Here is a 25992-nt window from a genome sequence, read left to right on the forward strand (position 1 = left end):
TCAATAACACTGATTAATAATCAGTGTTAGCACTACACTAACATCAGATGGCTGATCTGATGTTAGTGTAGTGCTGTAGTATCACGATGCAGCCAGCAGGTGGAGCCAAACGTAAGTATGGAATGCCGTTTTGGATAGAATTCCCGAATGGCTTTCCAGTTCCATCTGGCGCTTAATGGACCCCAGCACGTTTCATAACTCATATGGAGGAATTACATAGAGAGATGAGCCACAAATCAGAAAGTATTGATTTATGAAATATGTTTTAGGAGAAGTTTTAAAAATATATCAAAACATTTAAATAATCCTTCATGTTAAATGTGTCAGTTTATTGAATACACCTAAAATCAAATGTGTAAATTGCTTCATAAAAATTATGTATTAAGATCATACATCTATGATAACCTAAACTGCCAATGAGCTGCAGAGCAGAATTATGGTTATATAACAATCATAATTATATAATTCTGATTATTTTCTACTGGTATATGCAGTAGAAAACAAACAGTTAAGGTTTTGGAGTAGGGATACACCAATATTTTAAAAAATGGCAGAAGTCTTTCTTTATATTTCGCTTGTTTTTTGTCAACTGTTGTTGAGCCCTAAAGCAAAAAAAAAGAAAAATTAAATGGAGCAAATTATTTTGAATATCTGAACTATTTATTGACAGTAAAAGCATTTGGACAGCTACTAATAGATAAGATTAAAAATAATATTTCTGCGTGTAGGTAAAAGTTCATGTCTGCAGCTCTTAAACTGATGTTTCCTTTGAGTCCCGCGGCGGCCGGAAGGTCAGGATCTCTGTGAAGGTGTGACCTGTACAAAGAGAAACGGGGTTTAACTCTTAGGTTTTTCATGAGCCTCCTTTGCTATAGACGGGGCCTGTAAAAGTCACTGCGTTCCCATTACAAATGTGACGCGCTCATCATCTATCAGCCAATCAGAGGAGACTTTGGCGTCTTATTCAGGCGTTGGAGTGACAAGCCTCGCCTACTTTGGTAGCGGCTCCATTTTTCGGTGTTTTGGGGAAACGATAGCGAACCCCTCCCGTCCCGCCTCACGTTTCCACTGCTCCAGCGGCAGGTCCGTGTTGTCCAGGGTCTGGTCGTACGGCAGCGCCTCGCTCTCCTCCTCCACGTCCCTGAACTCGCTGAAGAACGGCAGCTCCAGGGCCTCCGACGCGCTGGCCCTGCTGTCAGGGTCCAGAAGGAGCATCTTTTCCAGGACGCTCACCGCTGCGGCGCACAGTAACGCGTGAAAGTCGGCAAAAAAAACCCAACAACAACAAAGACTTCGGCAATGAAGCCACAGAAAGTGCTCGCGTACCATTTGAGCTGGCTTTGGAGAAAATGGAGGGCAAATCTCTCTTTGGCACTTTCGGTAAACTCCGGATGTAGTTTCTGGCCTGTTGAGGGACAGAAAGGGACTCAGTGTGATTGGAACCTTTATATCGGCACCTTCATAAAATACAGGTCTATGTCATGTTTTGCCAAAAGTGATTCTTTTGCTAAATCATTTAGCAAAAAAAAAAAAAAAAGACTTAAGACTACTAACTTGGAAAGGTCACGATATTCAACTTCCCTTTGTCTGACACTGCTAAACAAATTACAGTGCAACCAACTTCCTTCAAGTCACGATGCTTCTGGTTTTCAAAATAAAATCCATCTCATTTTGACATTAATCTAAAATTTTGGCCTCATGATACTCAGAAATTTCCATGTTTCTTCTAGAAAATTTCTGACATTAACCAAGAAGGCGCTCCAGAGGGTTGTTAGGGCAGCAGAGAGAACCATAGGCTGCCCCCTCCCCACTATGGAACAGATTTACACTTCCAGGCTCCACAAGAAAGTTTTGGACATTTTAAATGACTCTTCACACCCTGGCCATGGTCTCTTCCAGCTGCTGCCTTCAGGCAAGAGATACAGAGCAATAAAAACCAGGACAAATCGCCTAAAAAACAGTTTTTACCCGATGGCAATCATGGCACTAAATTCAAAGGCATAAGAACTTCTGCTCTTGACACCACTTTGTTAAAAATGTAAATTCTGTTGCGACACCTCCAGGCGCTGCAACCATCTTCTGATGTCTATTTATTTCTCATTTTGTACTATTTATTTCTTTATCTTTGTATATTATGTATATACACATAACCTGCATCTTAACTCGAGTCGAGCAAATCTCAATCTCGTTGTAAACTGTTGATGACAATGACAAATAAATCTTATCTTATCTTATCTTAATATTTCTGGGATCTTTTCTAGCAAACTTTAAACTTTTCAAACTCAGAAATTGCCAAAAAAAATTCTAGAAAATGTCAGCGATCAAGTTCAAAATGTCTGTTTTTCTAGCAACCTTTTGACTGTTGGAGCTCAGAAATTTCCTTGATTTGTTCCACTCCTTTTATATATCTGAAATGGCCCTGACACGCTGTCGAAGCATTGGGAATAATTAAAAAAACAAATTTATGCACTGAGCTCCAATACTGGAGCTCAACAGTCAAAATATTTGCTAGAATTTTTTTTTTTTTAATTTGAGCATGAGCTAAAAAAATTCAGTACTGGCTGTAATATGAATCTAAATGGACAGAGCGTCAACTAAAACTGAAGACAGTTGAGTAGTCACAACTTACATCTTGACTCTGTAGCTTGAGGACAAAGTCGGGAGTCGGAGTTCCTGTAATCTTCATGATTTCTCTTAACTGGTCCAGGTCTGACGAAGGAAACGGTTAAGAATCGTTGCTCGAATTAATTTCTATCATCATTCATATCAAAACTTTAGCAGGTCAATACAGAACCTCCCTGCAGGCAGGACCTCTCAGCAAACACAAGACTTTGGCCACATTGTAAGACGATCACACAATAAAGGAAGTTCAGATTAATGTAAACATGATTCGTTAATGTTTCTGCTTGTGGTATTGTAGCAGTATATGTCCTGTGATTGGTTCTCACACTGTAGAAATGTTGGTCAGTTCAAGCAAGCTACCTGTAACGTAGAGCGAATAAACACCAAGAGCCAAAACTAGGAACCTATGATCTGTATTTTCATAAAAGTCTATGTTATGCTGTAGGGTTGTGTCGGGTAAAGATTTTCTATATACTGCAATGAAATGATTACTTTATAATAATTACAGGCGTGCAGATAAGATTTTAGAGTACATACTGGCTTTTACATCTTATCCAGGCATTTTTATGGATTCAGTGAAAAAAAAACATTTACTTTTGTAAATCATAAGACATTTTCAAACACATAACTGAAATGACATCGGGTCAAATCAATCAACCGGACAAGGATACGGTCGTTTCCCTTGAACAAAGGTTTCCCCAGCAACATCTCTGCCATGATGCAACCCGCCGACCAAATATCCACTGCAACGCAGAGCAGAAGCATTGCTGCAAAAGGATTCATTTGCAGCTCCATCGGATTCCTTTTGTTTTTTTATTATCACCATCACCAGTCTGCGTGTAGTGCATCCAGTTAAGGATAACCTCCGGCGCTCTGTACCAGCGCGTCACAACGTAGCCGGTCATCTCCGCGTCGGCCTGCCGGGCCAACCCAAAGTCCAGGATCTACAGCAGAATGGAGGGTAGGTACCGCATTACATTTTTAAAAATAAAGATGAGAATTAAGCAAGACAAGGTGGCTTACCGCTTACCTTTAGCTCACAATCAGGGTTTATGGCCAAATTTCCAGGTTTGAGGTCCTGTTAGATAACGATCGATACAGATTAGTATACAGAATGTATTTGCTCTTTAATTTGTACTTATTAAATGTTAAACATAGGAAGGTAAAGTCATGCTGGGGTACTCAGAAATGCAGCACAGAATTTTAATACAGTGTTTTATCTAGTTGAAAGAACAGATAAACAGACTTGGTAAAGCTTATGGTTCAATAGGTCAAAGTTCACGCACCCTGTGGATGATCCCTGCAGAGTGGATATACTGCAGGGGAAAAAGACACAGGAAAAACAAAAGCTCTGCTCAGAAAATGTCATTTTCTTGGCTTTTTCCGCCCCTAGAAAACAGAGAATGTTTGGGGAAATTCTTTCCACCTTAAGGCCTCTCAGCATCTGATAAACCAGGAACTGGACGCGATCCTCCGACAATCTCTCCATCTTCATCAACTTGCCGAGGTCGGTGCCCATGAACGGCATCACCAGGTAGCTGAATGTGAGGAGATCAGTGTTATGACTACGACATCAAAAATAAAAATAAAAATTTCTGGAAGAAGTGACTAAAAAAGCAGAGGAGCTTACAAGTCTCGAAACCGATCCAAAGAGATCTCAGCTGTGAAAACATCCAACAGCCCAATCACCTGATAAAGACCAGAAAAATGATTTTAAATTTACTATGCTACGCTATCGAACATTATGCTAATGGACCACCACACTGTACTACACTACTAGTGATGGGTCAGGTTCAAAATAATCTAACAGCCAATGCTTTGGAGTCAGTCAAAAGAGCAGAGTTCCACGTTTTTTCCCTTCAGCTGCTCAGCTCTCACTCTCAGTGGCTCCGCCTCTCAGTACTTTGTTTTGATTGTCAGCTTGTCTTCTACACAAAAAAAACACGGGACAAATACTGACAGAGAGAGTGAACAGCATCAGCCCCTCTAGGCTGAGACATATTTATCTGAATGCTGATCTGCACTGAGTACATACTGTAGTTTGGTTACTGAGTTTGGTCTTGTTTCAGTTACAGTTCTGTTTGGTAGAGTCGCCAGCAGTGTTTTGGTCATTTATTATCTTGTCCAATAAAAATTAAATGCTTGGCTGAAGTTTTGTAGGAAAGTAAAAAAAGCCTGCTTTCATAACAGACCAAATTCATAAAATTAGGGAACATAAAGCTTCTCATATAAACACTAAATGCAAGCAAATTTATAAAACATAGAAGCAATTCATATTCACCAAATTAAGCTAAGATATGAGGGTACAGATGGTGACAAATTAAGAGCCATTTGGGAGTCAAAATTGCCGACTGAGCAGAACCAGAGTTTAGATCACTATGTGCCATATTGTGCTATTCTATGCTCTGCTACACTGCAGCTATGCTACACATCAGTACACTGTACTCTACAAAATACTGTCTGTATTATGCTACACTAGAATACTATACAAGATTATACTACTGTGTACTGCACTGCACTATACTATACTACATTACAAAATGCTTTGCTGTAGTTTACTGCACTGTATTGTGCTATACTATAGCACAATACAAAATTCTATAGTATGCTACACTGCACTATGCTATGCTACATGATACAATACTATACAATGTTATACTATTTTGTACTACATTGACCTACAATGCCCTATGCAAAACTATGCTATAGTATCATATCCTATCCTCTACTACCAATACTATAGAATGGCATTGGATTACTATCCAATACTCGCTGTGCTGTGCTATTCTATGCTATACTACGGTATATCTATTTCTGAACAACAAATTCACAGATTGCAGTTGAAATCTTCCTACATTTTCATGCTTCATGTGTTTGAGGAGTCGCAGCTCTCTGTAGGCTCTTTTGGCAAAAAGTTGGGACTGGAAGGGCCGGTGGAGCTTCTTGATGGCCACCTGAGTCCCTGAGCGCCGGTCCCAAGCCGAACTAAACATAAAATAAAATTAAATACAGATAGAAATGGAAGTATTATCGTAAAAAAAAAGTTTTTTTTTTCCTCATTTCATAAACATTTAAAGCAAAGTTCACTTCAGAGAAGCTTTTACCAATATTATTGTTCAACCCCTGAAACCTTCTCTGCTAGGTCAAGGCGTGTGCAGTGGGAAAAAGGCAACCTTTGTCACCTAAGACAAAGTAGTGGAGCATTCATCGCACTTAACTGACTCTGTGACTTCTCATAAACAATGAGGGTGGAAGGGAGGTTCTTTGTTGACCCTCATCCACTCTCACACAATGCAGAGGGGCCCAGCAGAGCCAGCTGTGGTCAGAAAGTGACCAAAGCTGCAGCTTGACTTGGATATAGCAATAAATCTTACCATGAGTCTCAAAGAATCAGGATAACAGAAAAAATACAAATCTATTTCTTGTTCACTACTTCTGGGTGAAATACAAATGGTGTAAATTAGTATTACTTTCACTTTAAATGCCAAGAATTTCTTTCACTTTTTTAAAGTAAAATTGGAAGAAAAAAAAGTTTACAAGGGGAAACAAAAGATGGCCGTAAACTATTAGAAATAAGCAACATATTGCAAATCATTATTTTTCATTCTGAAAGCTCCTTCCTTTCTCAACTCACCACACGGTTCCGTAGGCTCCGGTGCCGACCTGCTTTAAGTCCCGGTACCTCTCCGGCACCTCCCACACGGTTCTGTTCACCTCCTGCCGGTAGAACCCCGTCCGGGACCGCGCAGCTATGGCCATACTGCTGAGGTGAGGATGTGGACCGAATCCCGGAATCTCATGAGCGCAAATAAAAGTTTGTACCGCAGAAGTTCAGGAGCGCAGTCCGAAACCGAAGCAGAGAGTCAGCGAAACATTCCTCCAGATGGACCAGCTGACAACTGGAGCACACACACCCCTCCCCCCCGGAGCGGGTGGACCCCAACACGGCCACTCGGTCACATTGTCTGCCCGGCTCCTGGTCGCCCTGGGCAGCCTATGGGTGTGTCTACACGGTGGTGGAGGGGGGAAATCTGCCCCTCCGAGGGCAAACAAAACCCCAGAGATCACACAGCTTCTGTCATCTACGTAATATAACAGTCACTCATATAACTATATCTAACTGATCACTCAAGAAAACCTATATTTTGTCTCCTGTAGCAGTCAGTATCACAGTGTATGGAGGAGCCTCTGTGCTGTTTAGCAGAGAGTGTTGTGGGATTGGCTAAAACTTTGTGGACTTGCGTTTTGCTGAAATGCGCTCTGACAGCAATGTTGATATTTTACTTCAACTAATCCACAATTTAGGTAGCAGTTGGTAGCACTGTTGCCTTGCAGCAAGAAGGTCCTGGGTTCAATTCCCGGCCCGGGGTCTTTCTGCATGGAGTTTGCATGTTCTCCCTGTGCATGCGTGGGTTCTCTCTGGGTTCTCCGGCTTCCTCCCACAGTCCAAAAACGTGACTGTCAGGTTAATTGGTCTCTCTAAATTCTCCCTAGATGTGAGTGTGTGTGTGTATGGTGTCCTGTCTGTCTCTGTGTTGCCCTGCGACAGACTGGCGACCTGTCCAGGGTGAACCCGCCTCCTGCCCGGAACGTAGCTGGAGATAGACACCAGCAACCCTCCCGACTCCATTAGGGACAAAGGGTGAACAGAAAATGGATGGATGATCCACTATTTTTACTTTTGCAGTATGCTTATCGCACGCAGGGAGGAATTACAAACATTTGATTCTTCGCCAAACACCAACAAAGATGATCAAATTGTGAACTCATACATCTTCATCTGTGCCATGAACTAGTCTACTTAGCTATATGCTTTACCATATTATACTACAGTCTACTATATTAAGTTGTGCAATACTAGGTGATTATGCTGTAGTGTTTGAAGCATTTCTGTACTTCAATGGTCATATTTTCTATTTTAAGAAATTTAGGAATCTGCCAAGTTTTTGAAAATTCCTTTGCAGCATAATATACTTTATTTTTTATAAATGTTTTTTTTATGGAAGGTTCCCCGCTGTAACAAACTTTCCTGAAACTTTAACTTACATTGACCAACAAGAAATTTAAATCGGGACTTTTAAGAACACATTTTCTTTAATAATACAGCCAGAATACATAAAAATCACAGAAAATATTTGGTGCAAAAAAAACAAGAAAACATTAGTATTTATTCTGTTGAAGCTCAAACTTCCATAACTACCAGTTGATAAAAGAACTGACAATCCTTGCAGTGATCTGAAACCCAAACAATTGAATCACATGCCAACGTGTATTCAAAAGCCAACACTAACTTTTAACAAACATACATACATACAGTAAACATAAACATTCAGTATGCAGCTGTTATTCAAGTCCACCACAGATACATTAACATAAACATATCATGTTTAAACATTCAGACTTTTAGTATGCTCAGACGGAGACCGTTTCGATTTACTAGGACAATAGGCTCAATATTTTTCATCCAGTGTTAATGGACAACTTGCTGAAAATGCTACATGAAAGCAAAAGAAATAATAATAATAATAAAAAAACATTAAAAAAAACATTTTTGGACTGTACTTGTAAACATTTGCTCTTTGTGCTGCTAATTTAGCAATATGTAAAATGACACCTGGTACATTAAACTTGAGTAAATTTAGCCAAAAGCTGTTTGATTTTGTGCATTTGAATAAAAAACAAAATGGTAAGTTACAGAAAACCCTAGATTACAGAAATGCCTGAAAATCTACAATTGTAATGCTTCTAGTTACATTACAACAGATTCTAACCCAATGAGCTAACAAAGCTAACACTAGAAAAATATTAGCACTTTAGCCTGTTGGGCTACGTGTTCAGGGTCTTTTAAGCAAACTCATTAGCATTAGCTTCCATAAAAATCTTGGGCAAACTTGATCTAAATTCAGAAATACAATTAACTTTTTATAACAAAAAAATTAATTAACATAAATCTTTTTCTAGGCATGGGTCAGTTATTGGTATCAAATATTTCATTTCCAAGCTGCTAAAAGTTTCTCCCATTCTGATTTAAAGTTCTTTATAATGATATGAAGAGATGGTGTCATTATAAAGTCATTAGAGTTTTATTCAGATGTGGCGTTATTTCAGTCAGCTTATGAATAAAAATACAGGCTGAAATAAAAATACTATACTTTTTATCTAACTCACAAGAAAAACAAATTTGGCAATTTGGAAATACTTCCAGTTGTGGATAGTTGGGGTTGAGTGGACAGTAAGGCAGCACCAGCCATCACTCTTTCTAAGACTATTTTAAACAATAGTCATACATTTACAAGCAGGATGTCCGGCTGGCCACCTGACTCATCTGATTCATTCACCACATATTTGTTCAACATTTTGAAAATAGTCTGTTTATAATAATAGGTACATGCTGTAGTTAACATTATACAACTGTAATAATCAATATGCCGTGTTATTTTGTTTGTAGTATTTTGATTGCACTTTGATAGCTGACTTATAACAACTAGATAATGATATGCATTTTTTATTTCTGGTGACTAAATTTTAGGGATCCACAATATATATATATATGTATTTATGCTGATGTTGGTCATTTTTTAACATGTCGGTTTTGGTCTGATCAGTAAAACTGGGTTGATATTAACGACTGATCTTTATTTCCGTCTTGTTTGTGTTTTAGAAGCAGGAGGTTGGTCGTGTGACAATGAATGTGATGCGTTGCATGATTATAGGACGTTTCCATATCATTGTTTATATGTTGAACATTTTAAACAGAGAGACACTGTGGTATTTGTATGATGTAGAACTGGGTGAATATCATACTAGCCCATGCCTAGCACTCTCTAGAAGGACCCTAAAATATTGTAATCTTCCACCTGCTTTAGAAACCTCGCGTATTGCAGTGTAGCCATTTGTTTTAGTGAACAAATGGTCTGAACAAAACTCCAGTTTGCAGCAACGATGTTCACATGCACCGACTACACGCGTCATGCATTTCAATTGAGGGTTTGCATCAGATGATGTCGGGCAAAAATGTTGCGCTAAGGATGAAAGACAGACACGAAGCTAAACAAAGTTGACCCTGGTTAGACTCTATTTTCTTTTAATTGCAATCATTAGACCTGGGGAGCACAAATAGAGCTTTATGGTGGCCATAAACAGCCAGAATGTTGCCTTGTTTGATTGACCTCCACATTATATGAGACTCCTGTACTTTATTGGATAGATACCGTCTGAGGCTGTTTGCAGAATTTAACATTAATCAGTGTAAACTCACATACGGGCAGCAAACGAAGGAGCCTGAAGCAGAGCAGCCAAAGCTAACAGGTGACCAACAATCAGCCGCCAGCAGGATGTGTATGAGAGCGAGGTTCCAGAGTAAACACACACCTGCAGCGCCGTCACACTCTTCCAGCTTTGGCATATATTCATTACCTTGCTAATAACAGCACAGTTGGTGTTCAGGTGTAAATAAGCAGGAGAGACGAAGCAGCAGTTTGTTTGACTGAACAAGTAGAAAATTCTGCTATTGTGCATTAGAAACAGAGAGAGATTACAATACAGTTCCAGTTATAAGACACGACTGTAAAATGAGAATAAATCATGCTTCAGTGTAACGCAGGCGACCTTTAACCTTTAACCTTCTGGGTCCCTCAATTTGTTTTTTGCGGGGGTTTTTTTATCATTTTGTTTTGGAAAACCTGATTGTTAATGCATCCTGTGTTAGACATGACCAGGTGAAATCTTTATCATCTTACCTTTAAAGTTTTTAATAAATTAAATATCATAAAGTGTGTTCCTTCTAATAGTTGTGTTGCCATTTACTACCATTCGAACGGTTAGAACACGCTACCAATAAAATCTGAGTTTAGTTTGAGTTTAGTTTTTTTTCCCCTGATGTTAAAATTAATTCATAGTTTTTGTTTGTTGTGTAAATTGATCAATTTCATAAACAGATTGGGGGAAAAAAACAACTTTTTGTGGGGTTTTTTTTCTTAAAAAATTTAGATATTTATTCACTAACATAGACATTTAAGGAGTTAAAATTCCAAAACATTTGTAACTTTTATTACATGATGAGAACAGAAGTTAAAAATGGCAATGATACTTTTAAAAAATGGTTGATTCATGAAATTTCTCTGTCATTTAAACGTAGCGAATCAAAACGAAGGAACTCCAGAAGGTTAAAGATGAATCCCATAAATGAAAGCACTAGGTTCATGGAACTGATGGGTGATATGTCCCTGACGTTGCTTTGGAAATCCTAGTGTGCGTATTTATGTATTTATACCTTTGTCTTTACCGTTCTCTCAGCCTGTAAGGACAGATCTGCCACCGAAAGTTCCTCCCCCCCACCAATCCTTTCGACACTCAGACGGTTCCTCATTTCACCGTCCGTCAGTGGAAATGTAACAGGAAGAAGCAACTTTCTGCTGCAGAGATGTCCTTTTGAACACCATCCCAAACATGATCCCTGCGCCCGGAATGTTTGTGTCCCCATGGAGACCGCTGTTGCCCTTTTCACGTCAAAAACAATCAAACACAATTAATGTTGCTTTTCTCCACGGTCTGTTTTGCATCCAGTGAGTGTGTGGCTGTTTTGTCTGGGTTGACGGTGGAGCAGAGGGGCCCTTACTGCTCCGCCTGGAGGCTGTCCGTCTTACTGCCCGACGCCTTAAAGCTGCTCACCTCTTCGAACACCAGCTCTACAGACAGACAGGAGCAGCAGGAGGGGGAGAGAACATGTCAGGAAATAGTGTCCAGGGTTTTAGGTACAGACATGTGAATTCATTTTGTTTGAATGTCAAACATTTTGTCACATTACAGCCACAAACTGCACATGAGACATCTAGCAACTTTCTTTTAGCCATGACTTTCTCCTCGGCCCTCCTCCAGAAATGCCAGAGTGCGACGTACAGTACTGCCCACTGACTACTGCTACTCTCACTCAAAGGGTGGCGCCAAAGTCACGTCAGACGAAGATCAGATCACAAGGAGAAGAAGAAAATCTAACAGAAACGCTTGTTTGTACAAAACACAGCCTGGATCATTTTCACTTTGTTTTCTTTGTCACACAAAATCGCAGTAAAACACGATGGGGGTTGTGGTCTTAACGTGACAAAATGTGAAAAACGTCAAGGTGTGTGAAAATATTTGCAAAGAAATTGCGAAGCTATAGGAGAGATATTATGTATTTTCAAAGCCTGTGAAGCAATTTTAGAGCCCAATCATGGTACTGTTACCTTCATCTGTTATGAAAAGTCAGAAAATATCAAAAACAACTTCAAACACATTTGTCATATCTGACGGCTGGAAATTGGCGTCTGTCTCTTTAAGAAGCTCCTAACCTTTTCGACACTTGTCACTACAATGCTTCTCGATAATGCCGTTTACAGCCGTTCGTAGGAGCTCAGCAGATCCCCAGTTCCACCAGGTGGTTGCTAATTGCTGCTGCCACTAGTCTAGAGGATCTGTGTGGGGGAGGGGCAGCAGGGGACTGAGCTCCACGGTGGAGATTTGGGTAAAGAGGCGGTGCATTGCATGAACAGGCGTTAGTGCACACCTGAATGGTTGCCATGGGAGATTCAAGGATTCCTCAAATTGAATGAATGAATCACAGCAACACTCCATGTGTTTGATGAGCGATTTTGTATAATACTGACTTTAATTTCAGGTCTGAATTCGTAAAAAAGCACAAAGATTTCACCTTTCCACTCCTCCAGAGTCCGGTCCTTGCTCTCCAGTGTTTGGTCGTAAGGCGGAGCCTCCGGCTCATCGTCTGGGTCGTGGTACTGCGAGAAGTAAGGGTGGGCCAGGGCCTCGCTGGCTGAGATCCGCTCATCACAGTCCAGAACCAGCATGCGCTTCAGCAGGTCGATGGCTGCCAGGGCGACAGGAACAGGAAGGTAAGTGGAGGAGGGTTTGTCCGCGGCAGACTGACGGTACGGACAGAGCAGCTGGTGTCACAGAAATCAGATCAGGATCTCAATGGTTTTCTAATAAGCTGAGAATGTTGGATAATTGAATCTGAGGTGCATCACCAAGAGGGTTTGCTCCTCTGAAGATCTTTTCCATGTCTTGTTGGGGCATGAAGGGAAGAGACTGGATGTACTTCTGGGCCTGCAAACAGAGAGCAGCGTTCAGCTCTCCCACATTCCGACTGGCCAATCAGCGACTCTGTGAACCGAATGTCTGATCACTCAGATCAAACTGCTGTGGATGAAAATAGCAGCACAGAGTTTTTATTTCCCCGTCTGTTCCCAGTCGGTTTGTACTCACGTGTTCGGAGCAGATCTTCTTCAGCAGGTCCGGTGTCGGGGTGCCAACCACCTCCATGATTCTCTTCAGCTGGTCGATATCTAACAGCAGGAGGAGTTAAAGGGTTTCCTGTTTCTGCTTTCTGTCGACTTACAGGTTTCAGATCAAACAACTTTTATTTATAGACAGAAAAAAAGTTTTCAAATGATGATTCCACATATCGAGGTAAAAAAGGGGCATTTTAACCAACCTTTGAATAGAAAAATTGGTTTTTGAGTCAAAGTCGTGACCCTAACATTCAGAATGGAATTGCTAAAGACTTGCATCTATGCACTTACAGCACACATGGCAGGAATATTTCTTGAGACTATCTTAAGAGCCATCCCAATAATCTGGGAATATTTACAATAGTTGGAAGTGGGATATCAGCACAGAAACAGGCATAAAAGTCATGCCGCGTTAACTAGGCGATGGATGTTCTGGGTTTTTGTTTGACCTCCTGTTCTAGAATGTCATCAGATTGGGGGATGATGTGTTGCTTTTTCAGGTCTTTTAGCCGACCTCGGGTTCCCATAACGGATCTGTTTAAGTGATTTCATGTGGAAATAGTTTTACACGGCGCAGCCTGAGTCTTTATAGCATATTGACACAAACTCTGCAGACAGCTTTTTTTTAGGCATTGCAAGTTATCCAACACTCAAAGATCAGACGATATAATTACATTTAGCTCGGTTCTTCGGCTCTGAATAGGAAACTCTAGATAATTCAGCCTTTTGTCGTTGCTGCTATTCATTCCACGTAGTAGCAGAGCTCAGTTTTTGAAAGAGCAAGGATTGTAATGCAAATCCGTGAGAGACCTCCGCGCCTCAGAGAGGTGATGGGAGATTCCTGCGAAGTAGAAAGAGGACTCATGCCAAGACGATAAAGGATACAGTCGGTGCCGGGGAACAAGACTTTTCCTTTCAGCAGTTCTCCCATGATGCAGCCCACAGACCAAATATCAACTGGAACAGAAACCAAAGAGCTTCAGTCAAGCCGTCTTCAAAGAGTTCGCTTCCTGAATATCCGCTGTGTCAGAGCAGCTCACCGTTCTGGTTGTAGTGCATCCAGTTCAGCATGATCTCTGGTGCTCGGTACCAACGTGTCGCCACATACCCTGTCATCTCATCGTCCGTCTGCCTGGCCAATCCAAAGTCAAGTATCTGTTGGAAATGGAAGAAGGTTTGCTTTACGGTCCCTGGAGGCTCCAGTAGAAGTTGTAGCGTTGATGTGAATGTGGATCTTACCCTGAGCTCACAGTCTTCGTTCACGGCCACGTTACTTGGCTTGAGGTCCTTGAAGGGACATTAAAACACCAGTAAACATCAGTAAATTAAAAACCAATAAGGTCATAATGGGCTGAAGATGCTGATTTAGATTAAATATAGAGTGTACCCTTAGTAGCTATCTTTAGAGAATATCTAAAATCTAGGAAAACGTGCACAGCTCTTTATTTTAATGGTTCAAACACCAAATACACATTTAAATTTAAATTAAATGTAAACTTTATTGATCTTTTATTTAGAATGTACTCTTGCATTCTATCACTTAAAAATGGTCTCAAGACAACAATATTATCGTTTATCGCAATAACATCCGGACCAATTTATCATCCAGCAGAATGTATTGTGACTGGCCTACATGTAGCAGTCTATTTCAGTTGGTAGTAAAGAATTTCTAATGAATTACGGATTCTATTTCACATCAACTTTAATTGACTTTTTTTGGTTGTTTTTTAGATTTCGCCTTCTTTCCACTGATGGGCGTTTTGGTTCCTGTTGGACTGATTGATTCTTTTGGAACTAGAGGAGGAACTTGAACTCCAGGTCAAATCCAAACTACAAAGAGCAAACCTCTGCCAGTAGTCAGTAATAAATGCATATTTATAACCACATTTCCTTTTAGTAAAATATGAATTTAACACAATTGCCAAGCACTGTTAAAGTTACATATTTTTTTAAATTTAACTTTAATTATAACACCTAAAATACGTTCAGAAGCTCATTTTCTATGAACCACGAGGGGGAATAAATACAGACTGAAGTAACTGCATGTTTACACAACCAAACAGATGTGACAATAAAAGCAACAGGAAATTTTACTCCTTGTGCTCATTTCTTGTGTCATAAATAGAGCAAATGCTACTGATTAGAAAAGAGGATATGATCATTTCAGTACAGACGATCTAGGGCGGCATGTTGCCAGGATACCACAACAAACTAAGCATCTAATTAGGCAGCTTCTCACAAAGCCAGGACAGTTTGGTCTGCGCATGGAGACGCAGGTATTCACTGAGCTTTGCTGAAGTTCTTACAGCCCTTCTTGAATGTTGTAGATTTATTAGTTTAATTGTGAGAATGTGGCAGAATAAAGACGCAGCATCACCAGAGGGAAGCCTCAAAGTTAAGAGAAAAAGAAAAGTGTAATAAAAAATAAATCTTTTGGTAGAGTTAACAAGAATCTGGTGTGACCAGCTGGTCTAGTCCAAGGCTCGTTCTTCAAACACACTCAGTGGTTTGAACAATCATTTCAAAGTCCTGCTACTGATAACAATTTGATGCTGATGTGTTAAAAGATTAAATGTTTCCTTTTCTGTAAAACCGATACCGAAGATAACTTCACATATTGAACATTCCTCATTTTAATTTGAAATAATTTTTTTATGGACGAATTCTCATAATATTTCTACTTAATTCTCCTGATATCTTGACTTAAATAACGTTATGACTTTATTCTAGCTATGTTATGACTACTCTTGTGTAATTATGACTTTATTTTCCTATTATTACAACTTAGATCTTGTAATTAACTTTTCTTTAGCCTGGCCTAATACTCCATCTGTGCATTAGCATTCAGCCCCCTTTACTTGGATACCACCAAGGAAGGTTTTTGTGACTCCTACTCGTTTTCACTCACTTCACTGACATGTTTCCATCACATAAAATCCTGTCAGAAAAACCCAGAGGCTTGTGGCTGAGAGAGCAGAGCAGTTTCATACCAAACTATTTCAGTTTCCCACCAAACCAGAACAAGAAGCAGGAACTCACCCGGTGGATGAGTCCGGCTGAATGGATGTACTGTTGAGCCGGCGGCGGGGTGGGACAGGAGGGCACGGGAGAGAGGACATAAAGGAGGCAGAGGTCAGAGAGCAGCTCACCACATTAGTTTCTCCTCACAGGCAGACTGCTTTTGTCTTCGCCATGGTAACGGGTTGAGGCTGAATAGAGCGCCTCTCTACAGCTGCCTGTCCGAGCAGCTGGACTCGTTCGGTTCCTCTAACCTCCACGCTGCCTTCTGAACAGAACTATAACTTCCTTCAACACAGAAACCTCAGTCTCTACTTCACTGCTGAGTTACAACCAGTTAGCATCCTGATGATGTGTGGAGGAAATGTCTTTGTTCTCGGTTACCTTAAGGCCGCGGAGCAGCTGGTAAATTAGGAACTGCACATGCTCGTCTGACAGCCTCTGAAACTTGACGATGTTGTTGAGGTCTGCCCCCATCAAGTTGGTCACCAGGTAGCTGAAAAAGCAAAAATGGATAGAGGGTTGGGGGAACTGGCGATGCTGCCATAGCAAAAGTCAGAGATCTCTGCAAGCCTTCAATCCCCCTCGTCCATCCACATGCATAAAAGCTGCTACACCTGAACAGCTTGTCGGAAATACCAAGTCAAAACAGATTTACAGCTCGTTGAAGTCTTCTAGTGTCCCCGCCGGCGTGAAGACGTCCAGCAGCCCGATGACCTGCAGAGACACAAGCGGAGACGTGGGTCTGTCTATCCGGGTATTTTAATATTTTCTTCTTTTTGTTTTCACTAACGTTCTCGTGTTTCATGTGCTTGAGAAGCCGGAGTTCGCGGTACGAGCGGCGGCTGTGGATCAGAGACTGGAAGGGCCGGGAGAGTTTCTTCACCGCCACCTTCTGCCTGGAGACCACGTCATAAGCCGAGCTGGGAGGGAAGACAGACGCAAGAAGCTCTTTATTCAGATGATCGTTTCATTTATTACACACTGTGTGTGCATGAGACGTGACATAAAGATAAACATGACACCTGTTATGAGCATGAAGGAGTCTTCATGAATGTTTGTGACTGTTGTCATGAAGTGTCGTTCGGTAAATAATGACACTTTAAATGCAAAGATAAAATACTTAATGGACTTTTAATGCAAGTTTTTATGTAATTTTAAAAGTGCCATTATTTAGTGAATAATTTTTAATAATAACTTTTATTGCAGCTTTGCATTAAATAATTCTGTAAGTAATGCCATTACTTACAGAATTATACTTCATGACAACAGTCATAAACACTCATGAAGACTCCTCCATTCTCATGACGGGAGTCGTGTCGTTTTTAAGGAATCAGCCCTTCAAATAAAGTGTCACCAAGAAACCTGACCGAACCAACAGGCCCCTGTGTGAAAAAATAATCACACTCCAAACATAATGACTGCTGGTGGAAAGTGGGACAACAGGGAAAAGCAAAACAGATCTGTAAGGGGATGAAGACTTTTTCACTGGCACCTGAAGGCAGAAAGAGGTTCCTGATGGGTGAACCTGGAATCAGCTGGAGCTGAGTGAGTCTGCGCTGGATCAGGTGGATAACAGGAGACAGAGAGAGAGAAAGAGGATGTGGCGCAACAGAGGAAACGAGGATGTAACGCATTATTCGAGTGCTGCTGGTTTATTTTCTTTTCCCCATCTTCCCCTTTTGAAATGGAAATGTCCTGCCATGTAACAACCGCTAAGCCCCGCTGCAGCCGCCATTGTTGAGCCGATGTCTGTTCAAGCCTGCCAGCTTCGTTTTGACTCACAGTCAATACAGGCATCAGGCAGGAAAGGAGGGTGGGGGTTGAGAAACGCCAGCAAGCACGGCAGAAACGGAGTGAGAAGAAGTGAAACTTGTCAAATGTGATTATCTAAACAAAACTAAACAGAGACAACAGGGGAGACTGCTACGTCATTTCCCTTAAGAAACAAAACGAAGCAAACAAAAAACAGCTCATATAATTTTCTACAGTAATTTAATCTCCTGATGGTCTGTAATGTGAACATGTTTGAGTAAACGGCTGATTGTGGTCCTGAATCACCTGCTGCCATGCCTGATGTCCACACAGAGTCCAGCTGGGACGTCCAGCCTGCTCCATCTGACACCAGCCAGGCCTCACAGACTCACACATACCTTTTTACTCTGCCAGCTTCCATACAAGGGCCTCAGCACTCCACTGTCAACACACACACACACACACTCACACACTCCACTAAGAGAAGCCATTGATTTCTGTTCTCCTCTTTTGTTTCAGCTTCATTTCAACATCCTCAGACTTCAAAATGGGGCAGGAGGAGCAACTAATGTCTGCTGGAAAGAGAACTATTTTTAACCAGGCCTCCTCCTCTGTTAAAATGGTAGATTTAAATATATAAAGAAGAAATTTGCATTATTGTTTGCTCATTCAGTAAATGAACAAAACGCCGACCTGTTATCTAGAATCTGCGACATCACCAAATTTTCCACATTTAGACATCTGTAAAAAGTCTTAAATTCATGTAGCTGAAATTAAGACCTTAAAATGTTTTAAATTCATTAAGGACAATGTGAGTTGGCCTTAAACACATCATAAAATAAGTACAGTCACAAGTCGTAAATAGTGTTGTGGGAGGAATAGTCTATGCAGGCTTTTTGTCACAGGACTTTTCTATCAGGCATCAGTTTGAGTCGCATGCAGACGTCTTCACTGCGTTCTGTCAGGTTCAAAGCTGCCAGTACTAGTTTGCAAGCTAGTGTAACTAGTGTAAATTCATCAACGGTTTCCTGAACGACTTGCCTCTGTTGCCAACCCCTCCAAGGCTAGATGCATTCTGTGCAAAAAAGCTTGGCACTGCGAGGGTTAAGGCTGCAGAGAGCCATATGCCGTATGAGAAACACAAAGCTGCTGCCAAGAGCCACAAACAGCCACAAAAAGATCCCAGAAATGTCCTTGGTATATTTCTGTCATGATATGCGTCTTAACTTTTATTCATAACGGTCTTAAAAAGTCTTAAAGTTTTAAACCTGCATTCATTCTGTCAGCTACCTTCTATTGTTGGTGACTCCTCTAAATACCAGAAGTAAAGACAATCAAATAAATGTAAAAATATACATATATATATTAACACTGTAACAATATCAGAAAAATGTGAATGTAATACTATTGCTAAAAATTCTGCTGACAATTTTAATTTCCTGACTTTTTTTTCTTATCATTACAGATCATATCCTCCATTTATATGAGAATCTCAAGCTGTGGATATTAAGGACGGCTACACATGGCCATATTATTCTGGATATACACAGCATGGATGACTGAAATATGTCCTATCAAATATTGGATTCTTTGTGATATTGCACACATTAATACATTGACGACTGTCATTCAACATGTCATGCAACTGTAATAATAAATGAGTGGATAGTATACTGTATGTGTTTGGTGGACTCACCAAAGCAGAGTTCTAGCAAAAGCTAAAAGGAAAATGTTTCAGCTAGCTAAAGTGATTGAAAAATGTAGCTATTTAAAGAATTAAATATGAGAACTGACTATGAGACATTTAAAGATGGCTGAAAGAGTTCAAATGCATTTTAGTGAGAACACAGAGTACATAGCTTACTTAAATAAATGGACAACATGGCTTAAAAAGAACGCTAATCAATAAATGAGGCGAGAAAGGGCCAAACTAATACGGATGTTACTTTGTATTTTACATATTACTCTCTATATTAAAAATGAAGTTAAAATATTGATCTAGTTACAGCAGAGGGAGGAGCTGGAAATGCTCTATGGCGCTAAAGTAGTCGACAGAACTGTACCAAGACTAGCCTTGCTACGGCTAGTTCAGTTAGCCTAGCATACATGTTAAAACTTAGGAACAACTTCATCTCTTCACCTCTAAACATACACTGCATTTCATAACAGTCGTCTAAAGCAAGATGTGACAGTTATTGGAGTAACAAGAGCAACTATTTGTTAGAAATTCAGGGTGAGACCTGGAGTTAGATGTCAAGTTGGAGGGAAGAAATATTTTCGTCCATCCTCCATTTGTTTATCTGAGATTAATAAAGTGGTTGATAAAATTGATAAATTATTCTCCTATACAAAATTTCAAATAAAAAAAACATGGAAAGTGTATTGTCTTCTATCTAAACAACAACCCAGATAAGGAATTACAAAGATTTCCACATAAAAATGTGAATAAAAAGTTACCTTACAATGGAGCTTCTATCAGCTTGACCTGAAACACTTTTACTTAGGCTAAATTTGAGCACAAAGTATGTATGAAAAAAGTCACATTCTCTAAATATTCTTGTTTGCTCAAATGGATATCCATAGATGATTAATATTTGGACAGCTATCATATTGTCTGCACTCTCCAAACAGCAGCTTAGAGCATTAATTTTTATGATTGCAACTTTTATGTCTTCTTCACGACCCTGGTCCACCTGTCAATAAACCTCTGCTGCAGTTATATAATTAAAACTCCAAACAGGGTCAGAGAAAACGCTGAACTCATTTCTCAAACCAGTGTAGTGTGTGTTCAATCAATAATTGTGGCAAAAACATAATAAAAACGAAGCAATATGTTTAATTAATAGTTACTCTGGTTCAAACTCAGTCTCTTTCTGTCTTAATGTCATATGAGGAAAAGTAAATATTCAGTTTGTTTCCAGCTTGATGACATGAAGCTGAAAAGACAAGAAGGCTGAATTAGAAACAGAACATAACAGCTTGCAGCCCTTTAAAGGTTTTGTCTCACAGCTAATCAAAATTCGAGAAATGGTGCATGTTTAATTATTAAGTGTGTTTTGTATTCATAACTATACTTCCTGTGGCACCCAGGCCCTGCGTCTAAACTATCACTACAGCCAATTCTGCATTCTGTCCTTTTATTCCTCACAGAGAACAGGGAACGTATTCTTCAGCTTTCGTTTTGGCGAGTTTTATGAAATATCCACATCCTTGACCTGAGGTCAGCAGTTTTTAGCGGGTTTCGAGGACTACTTGTTACTTTATTTTGATAAGTAACAAAAGACGTTCCTGTGCCCTTTAAGAAGCAGTATTTATCCTACCTCCCATCACTTCTACATTTTGCACTCCCACTCCCATCCCCCTTCCTGTGTTGGTCAGACCCTACCATGAGAAAATTGGTGACAAAGGCTAGAGATCAAAATTAGAAATGCAAAGTAGCTAGGGTAGAGTTCAATTATATCCTTGACACAATAGGGCTTCTTCCATATTTACTTGGACATGATGGAAAATTCCACAGCCAGCGAACCACAGCTTCCATCCACTGCAAAAGCATTTAGACATATACTGAAATATTACAATAAATATTAAGCAATAACATTACTTAATTTCATGCAAACTCTGGTGAAGACTCACTTAACCCTCTGGGTAACACATACTTGAAAATAAAAGTGAAACTGACCGCATGACCAATTTTCTGATTTATTGGGTTAATCTTGTGACCCTTAAGGTCACAAGAAATGTTGAGCATTAACATTTCCTTCCCATAGAGTCAGCTGGCCCTTCAAAATGGAGAAAACAATACAGTGAAATATTGACGGTACAGCTAAAGTAATGTATACCCCACCTTTTATCCCAAAACACACACACACACACACCTAGACACACAATTCAATCAGTAGCACATCAAAATGGACAAATATATTTTAAAGATGTTACAGATCTGCCTAATTTTAGCCCCACGTAGCATGTTTTTAAGTATGCTAATATACACAATAAGATAGGGAGCTGTGTGAAAGAATCTACAGTATGTCAACTCCAGAGATTTAAGTGACACAACTCTAAAACCATTAGCATTTAACCTAATTAGACCGATGTTTAGGTTTTATCAGCAATGAAATGTGAACATGCATTATTTTAACTGAATTGGCCGACATAGGTGGCAAAACTATTTTAGCTAGCTAAAAGCAGGGGGATGGTGGAATAATCGAGCTAAAACCAATTACTTTGCTGAAAACAAAGGCATAAAGCAGTATAAAAATTGGAAAACAGCTTTATTTATTACAATTAATTGCAATATTAACATATTTAAGGAGTTGGATAAAACTTGATAAAAAAGTTAGCAAAGCTCCTGAACAGTACCAGTTTAAAGATATACGGCTAAAAGAATTGATAAATTGATGCAATAAGCTGAAGACATTTGAAAGGGTATAATCTTACTAAGTTATTGGTTTGAAAAGATTACTCAAAGTAATAGATTAAAACATAATTGTGCAGTTTGAGGTTGGTTAAAACAATGTTAGCATGGCAAGCTAGAAAATGCTACAAATTGCTAGCATACACCAACAGAACAGCCAACATTTTGGATAAAACTAAAGTATAAATCATCAAAATAGAGTAGCAGAAATAGAAACTGAATAACAATTCTCAAGTACAATTTTTAAAAGTACGAAAATACATTTAAACTTGTACATTTATGCAAATTTAAATGTACAAAGGAGTAAAAAAAAACTTTAACAAAAAACAGTTTGATCCAACAATTAACGACTATTTAAAGCTTACACTAAATAATTACAACTATGATTATTATCATTGCTAAAAATGACATGTTAATCCAGAAACATATGATAGTGAATCTGAGAATGGCAAGATTTATTTTAATAATTCAGAAGTAACAAAGGACGTTCCTGTGCCCTTTAAGAAGCAGTATTTATGCTTCTTTGTAATGCAGACTGTAATGCAGATTGTAATGCAGACTCTTAAGTTATGGCATCTGTCCTGATAAAGACTAGAGTCTTTGTCATTGTTTAACCTTTTGTCACAACCAAATGAGTTTTGCTGCCACATAAATACACAAATTGGTCATACTCTTAAGATAAAGTCATAAAAACAAATTATGTCTTCTATAGTTCAAGTGTGTAAATAAAACTAATTACATCCTATTTGATACAGAAATATGCAAACATATCTAATATGGTCTGCTGGCTCCAGTAAGGAGCGCCTGAGAGTCTGCAGTGAAACAAAAATGGTTGAAAATGCTGAACTGACCACCAGACTGTATTATTCTCAGTATTAATTTTTATATTGCTCCTACACTATATTTACTGTTGCTGGTAAATAAAACAGTCCTTGCAACTATAATCGTCCTATTTTGTTACTAGAGAAGAAAAAACGTTCTATCCCTTGCAATGGGCAGCAGTAGAGGTCACATGGTCACATTTTTATCCAGTCTAACAACATATTTTGGGATCGAGTTCCCTGAATGCTAAACAGCCTTTGGCAACATAGTATTTTTGTCCAAGAAGATCAGATCCACATTGAGCTTTCATTCTGCAACCTTGAGGACGAAAAGATATGTTTGACCAATTTGTGCTGTGAACGAAATACTTCCAGAGACGGATAAACTGCAGCAGAAGTCATGATCCAGCCATACATTTTTAATCTGCTGCTATTCTGAGCACAACTCTGGAAGTTGCGAGATGCAAAACACCGGAATTACGAGGCAAACAGAGAAGTGTGCCAACGATCAGATATGACAGACGGTATTTTTACTGAAGTCATGCTAGCAGTTTGTGAGCTGTTGGGATCAAAGCTGCTGTCTTAGCATGCAGCCACGGGATTCGTTAGGTGTGGCCAAACAGCCTGAGTTTGTGTGTAATCTGACCCAATCCATCATCCCACACTGCGGAATCACAGGTCCTGTTACACTAATGAAACTACTCCATGTACCTCTTTGACAAAAAGATCCCTTAAATTGGGACTGACAGGGTGAACCTGATTCAGTCCAGAGGATAGAATCACTTCTTGAAAAGAAGAGAGGAGAATCAAGTGCTAATGCCCACATCTCTCTTAAACGTTTTCACATTTTTCATGTTACAGGCACAGATTTAAATGTTTTATGGATACGTGTTTGCTTTAAAACTCAAAACCTGAAAAAAGTGGCATGCATTCATAGTCAATCTCCAAAACTGAACTTTGATTAGGCCATTCTGACACATTAAGTAGCCCTAACCCTAACCCCACCTGGGTTTCGAGTCTGTTTTAGCCTCTAACATGTTTTTATCCAGGATAGCCTTATAGTTACCTCCCTCCAAAATTTCTGGGGACGCCACTGGCTTTATCACACCTTGGAGTTCTATCGTTTTTATGTGTTCTTTTTTTTTTTAAATGTTTTTTTTTTATATATCTTAAAACAAGAATATAAAATCCCCTTTTCTTCCTTTAGGCAGTCTGCTGGTGTAGCTTAATGAACACTGTTCAAGGAGTAACACCGTGACATATTGCCATGGCAACGACATACCACTACCTAATGAAGTATTTACCCAAATATGAAGCAGCTGCACGGTTTTGCAGGGCAGGGAACAAAGAGTGTGTGCAGGCGGCAAAGCAAAGAAAGTGCTGGATGGTAATGATGATGACGGGGTTGATGGGAATGATGATGATGATGCAAGCAGCTGGATTCCTGGGTATCAGCCTGGCTGTGATGCTCAGGCAGGGACCTGCAGGGATGCAGCTGAAAATAAGAGGCTCCATCAGGGCATGTATGGGACGAGGAGGGAACTCCGGTTTCATTCTTTAAATCCCCTTCGTGCACTAACAGCTATTTATTTTTGTTTGTGAGCAGCAATAGTTCACTCTTTCCTAAAATGAAAGGAATAAAAGCAGAAAGTCCAGATCAACGCTCATGTCTGCTGCATGACTTCCAGTAAACATTGTGGCGGCGAAGCCTCGCCCCTCTGCCGCCGCACCGCGCACCAACACTCACCACACCGTGCCGTAGGCTCCAGAGCCCACCGGCGTCAGGTTCTGGTACCGCTCCGGAACCTCCCATACGGTCTTGTTCAGCTCCTGCCGGTAGAATCCCGGTCTGGCTGACATTTTTTTTCTCAGCCGGCTTCAGAAAAGGAAGAAAGGAAAGAAAAGAGACGTGGAAGGGGAGAGCAGAGCCGAAAATAGGTAGATATGGACCGCCGTCTGCTGCTGCTGCTCCCCGGCCAGTCAGTCAGTCAGTCAGCGCCTCTCTGTCTCACCCCTCCCTGACTTCCTCACTCCCCCAGACACCGCCCCCAACTCCCAACCATCCACTGGAGAAACTCATTACACAACAACCAGTCACTATATTATATTATATTATATTATATTATATTATATTATATTATATTATATTATATTATATGTAATATTAATATTATATTATATTAAGATGTTGATGTAAGTCATATTTCATCCGAGTGTTTTCAGATTTTGATTTATTCTTTTTATTTAGGTTTTTTACTTAATTTTATGGCTTAATTTACTCACTCAAATCGACCCAATCAACTACAAAGGATTGCACAGTTGTGAAAACAATATTACACATAGTTTCAAAAGCTATCACAAATCAAAATCTGAGCAGTGTTGGGTTTATGACGGGACGTCATAGTCGGGAGAGGCCCATGGTAACTCTGGAGGAGCTGCACAGATCCTCAGGGGAAGACATTTGTCCGCAGAACAGTCAAACGCTTCCAAGGTAGAGTGGTTAGAAGAAAGCTGGTCAGATGAGAACAAGGTTGATTTTCTTTTGCCTACATAAAAAAAACATTGTGAAATATATATATGTTATATATATATATTATGTTATATCATATTAGATTATATTGTGTATATTGTATTGAATAAAGATTCGTTTGTGGCCAGTAGGGGGCACTAGTAATCAACTCCACCGTTCAATCATAAAACGAGGTATAACAAACAAAAATCAGGTTTTCTAAGGTTACACATTCTACAAAACTCACAGATTTGTCTGCCTATATAAACTCCCAAAAATCACAAAATAACCAGGTAAATCCTGAAGTCTGAACAAATCAGTGTGATTTTATATTCTGTTTTATCTCTGATACTTGTTCGTTTTATCATTTAAAATTTTTTCCAGATGTCTAACATCATGCTAAGTCTCAATAATTTTGCCGGTGTGTGTTCTCCAGGAACTGCTGTAGTGCAGATATTAATGTTTCCCTTAATTCCGCTAAGAAATACCCAGAAATGGAGCAAACAAAACATAATGTGTGTTCATAGTCAGGAAGGCAGAGCTAGCTGACCATCCAGGTCGCAGTCT

The 25992-nt window shown here is 39.7% G+C and overlaps 2 protein-coding genes across 6 annotated transcripts; both read right to left on the reverse strand.

Annotated features, from left to right (window-relative positions):
• Positions 1 to 638: 638 nt before the first annotated feature.
• Positions 639 to 6663, reverse strand: mapk12b (mitogen-activated protein kinase 12b). Of its 4 annotated transcripts, none has more exons than XM_028043274.1 (12): positions 6257 to 6663; positions 5478 to 5607; positions 4253 to 4311; positions 4049 to 4160; positions 3909 to 3938; positions 3653 to 3700; positions 3446 to 3566; positions 3294 to 3365; positions 2630 to 2709; positions 1327 to 1405; positions 995 to 1235; positions 639 to 816 (listed from the first exon to the last, which is right to left on the reverse strand). In XM_028043274.1, the coding sequence occupies exons 1-12, from the start codon at positions 6379 to 6381 to the stop codon at positions 657 to 659; spliced, it is 1257 nt and encodes a 418-aa protein (XP_027899075.1). In that variant the 5' UTR covers positions 6382 to 6663; the 3' UTR covers positions 639 to 656. The 4 variants fall into 4 exon arrangements, with proteins under 4 accessions (XP_027899075.1, XP_027899077.1, XP_027899078.1 ...); XM_028043276.1 differs by having other exon boundaries at positions 3452 to 3566; positions 6257 to 6658; XM_028043277.1 differs by having other exon boundaries at positions 643 to 816; positions 1062 to 1235; positions 6257 to 6649.
• A 1034-nt stretch (positions 6664 to 7697) lies between these two features.
• mapk11 (mitogen-activated protein kinase 11) lies at positions 7698 to 24925 on the reverse strand. 2 transcript variants are annotated; one of them, XR_003598921.1, is made up of 12 exons: positions 24664 to 24925; positions 16720 to 16849; positions 16585 to 16643; positions 16311 to 16422; positions 15948 to 15977; positions 14148 to 14195; positions 13949 to 14063; positions 13794 to 13865; positions 12883 to 12962; positions 12645 to 12723; positions 12311 to 12560; positions 7698 to 11309 (listed from the first exon to the last, which is right to left on the reverse strand). XR_003598921.1 is itself a non-coding variant. In XM_028044021.1 (12 exons), exons 1-12 carry the CDS (start codon positions 24774 to 24776, stop codon positions 11236 to 11238), a joined length of 1086 nt encoding a protein of 361 aa, XP_027899822.1. In that variant the 5' UTR covers positions 24777 to 24924; the 3' UTR covers positions 7698 to 11235. The 2 variants fall into 2 exon arrangements, 1 of the variants encoding a protein (XP_027899822.1); XM_028044021.1 differs by having other exon boundaries at positions 12311 to 12484; positions 24664 to 24924.
• Positions 24926 to 25992: the final 1067 nt, after the last annotated feature.

The sequence above is a fragment of the Xiphophorus couchianus genome, chromosome 17 (genome assembly GCF_001444195.1).
Source record: "Xiphophorus couchianus chromosome 17, X_couchianus-1.0, whole genome shotgun sequence".
Lineage (NCBI taxonomy): Eukaryota > Metazoa > Chordata > Actinopteri > Cyprinodontiformes > Poeciliidae > Xiphophorus > Xiphophorus couchianus.

Excerpts from the sequence above, each read along its gene's own strand:
- mapk12b (XM_028043274.1), bottom strand. The coding sequence starts at position 6,381 with ATGGCCATAGCTGCGCGGTCCCGGACGGGGTTCTACCGGCAGGAGGTG. Across the intron at positions 4,161-4,252 it reads TTGGATCGGTTTCGAGACTT|CTACCTGGTGATGCCGTTCA; the intron begins GTAAGCTCCTCT and ends CCTCACATTCAG. Across the intron at positions 3,701-3,908 it reads CTGCAGGGATCATCCACAGG|GACCTCAAACCTGGAAATTT; the intron begins GTGCGTGAACTT and ends GTTATCTAACAG.
- mapk11 (XM_028044021.1), bottom strand. The coding sequence starts at position 24,776 with ATGTCAGCCAGACCGGGATTCTACCGGCAGGAGCTGAACAAGACCGTA. Across the intron at positions 12,963-13,793 it reads CTTGTTCCCCGGCACCGACT|ATATCGACCAGCTGAAGAGA; the intron begins GTATCCTTTATC and ends TCCTGCTGTTAG. Across the intron at positions 11,310-12,310 it reads GACTCTGGAGGAGTGGAAAG|AGCTGGTGTTCGAAGAGGTG; the intron begins GTGAAATCTTTG and ends GTCTGTCTGTAG.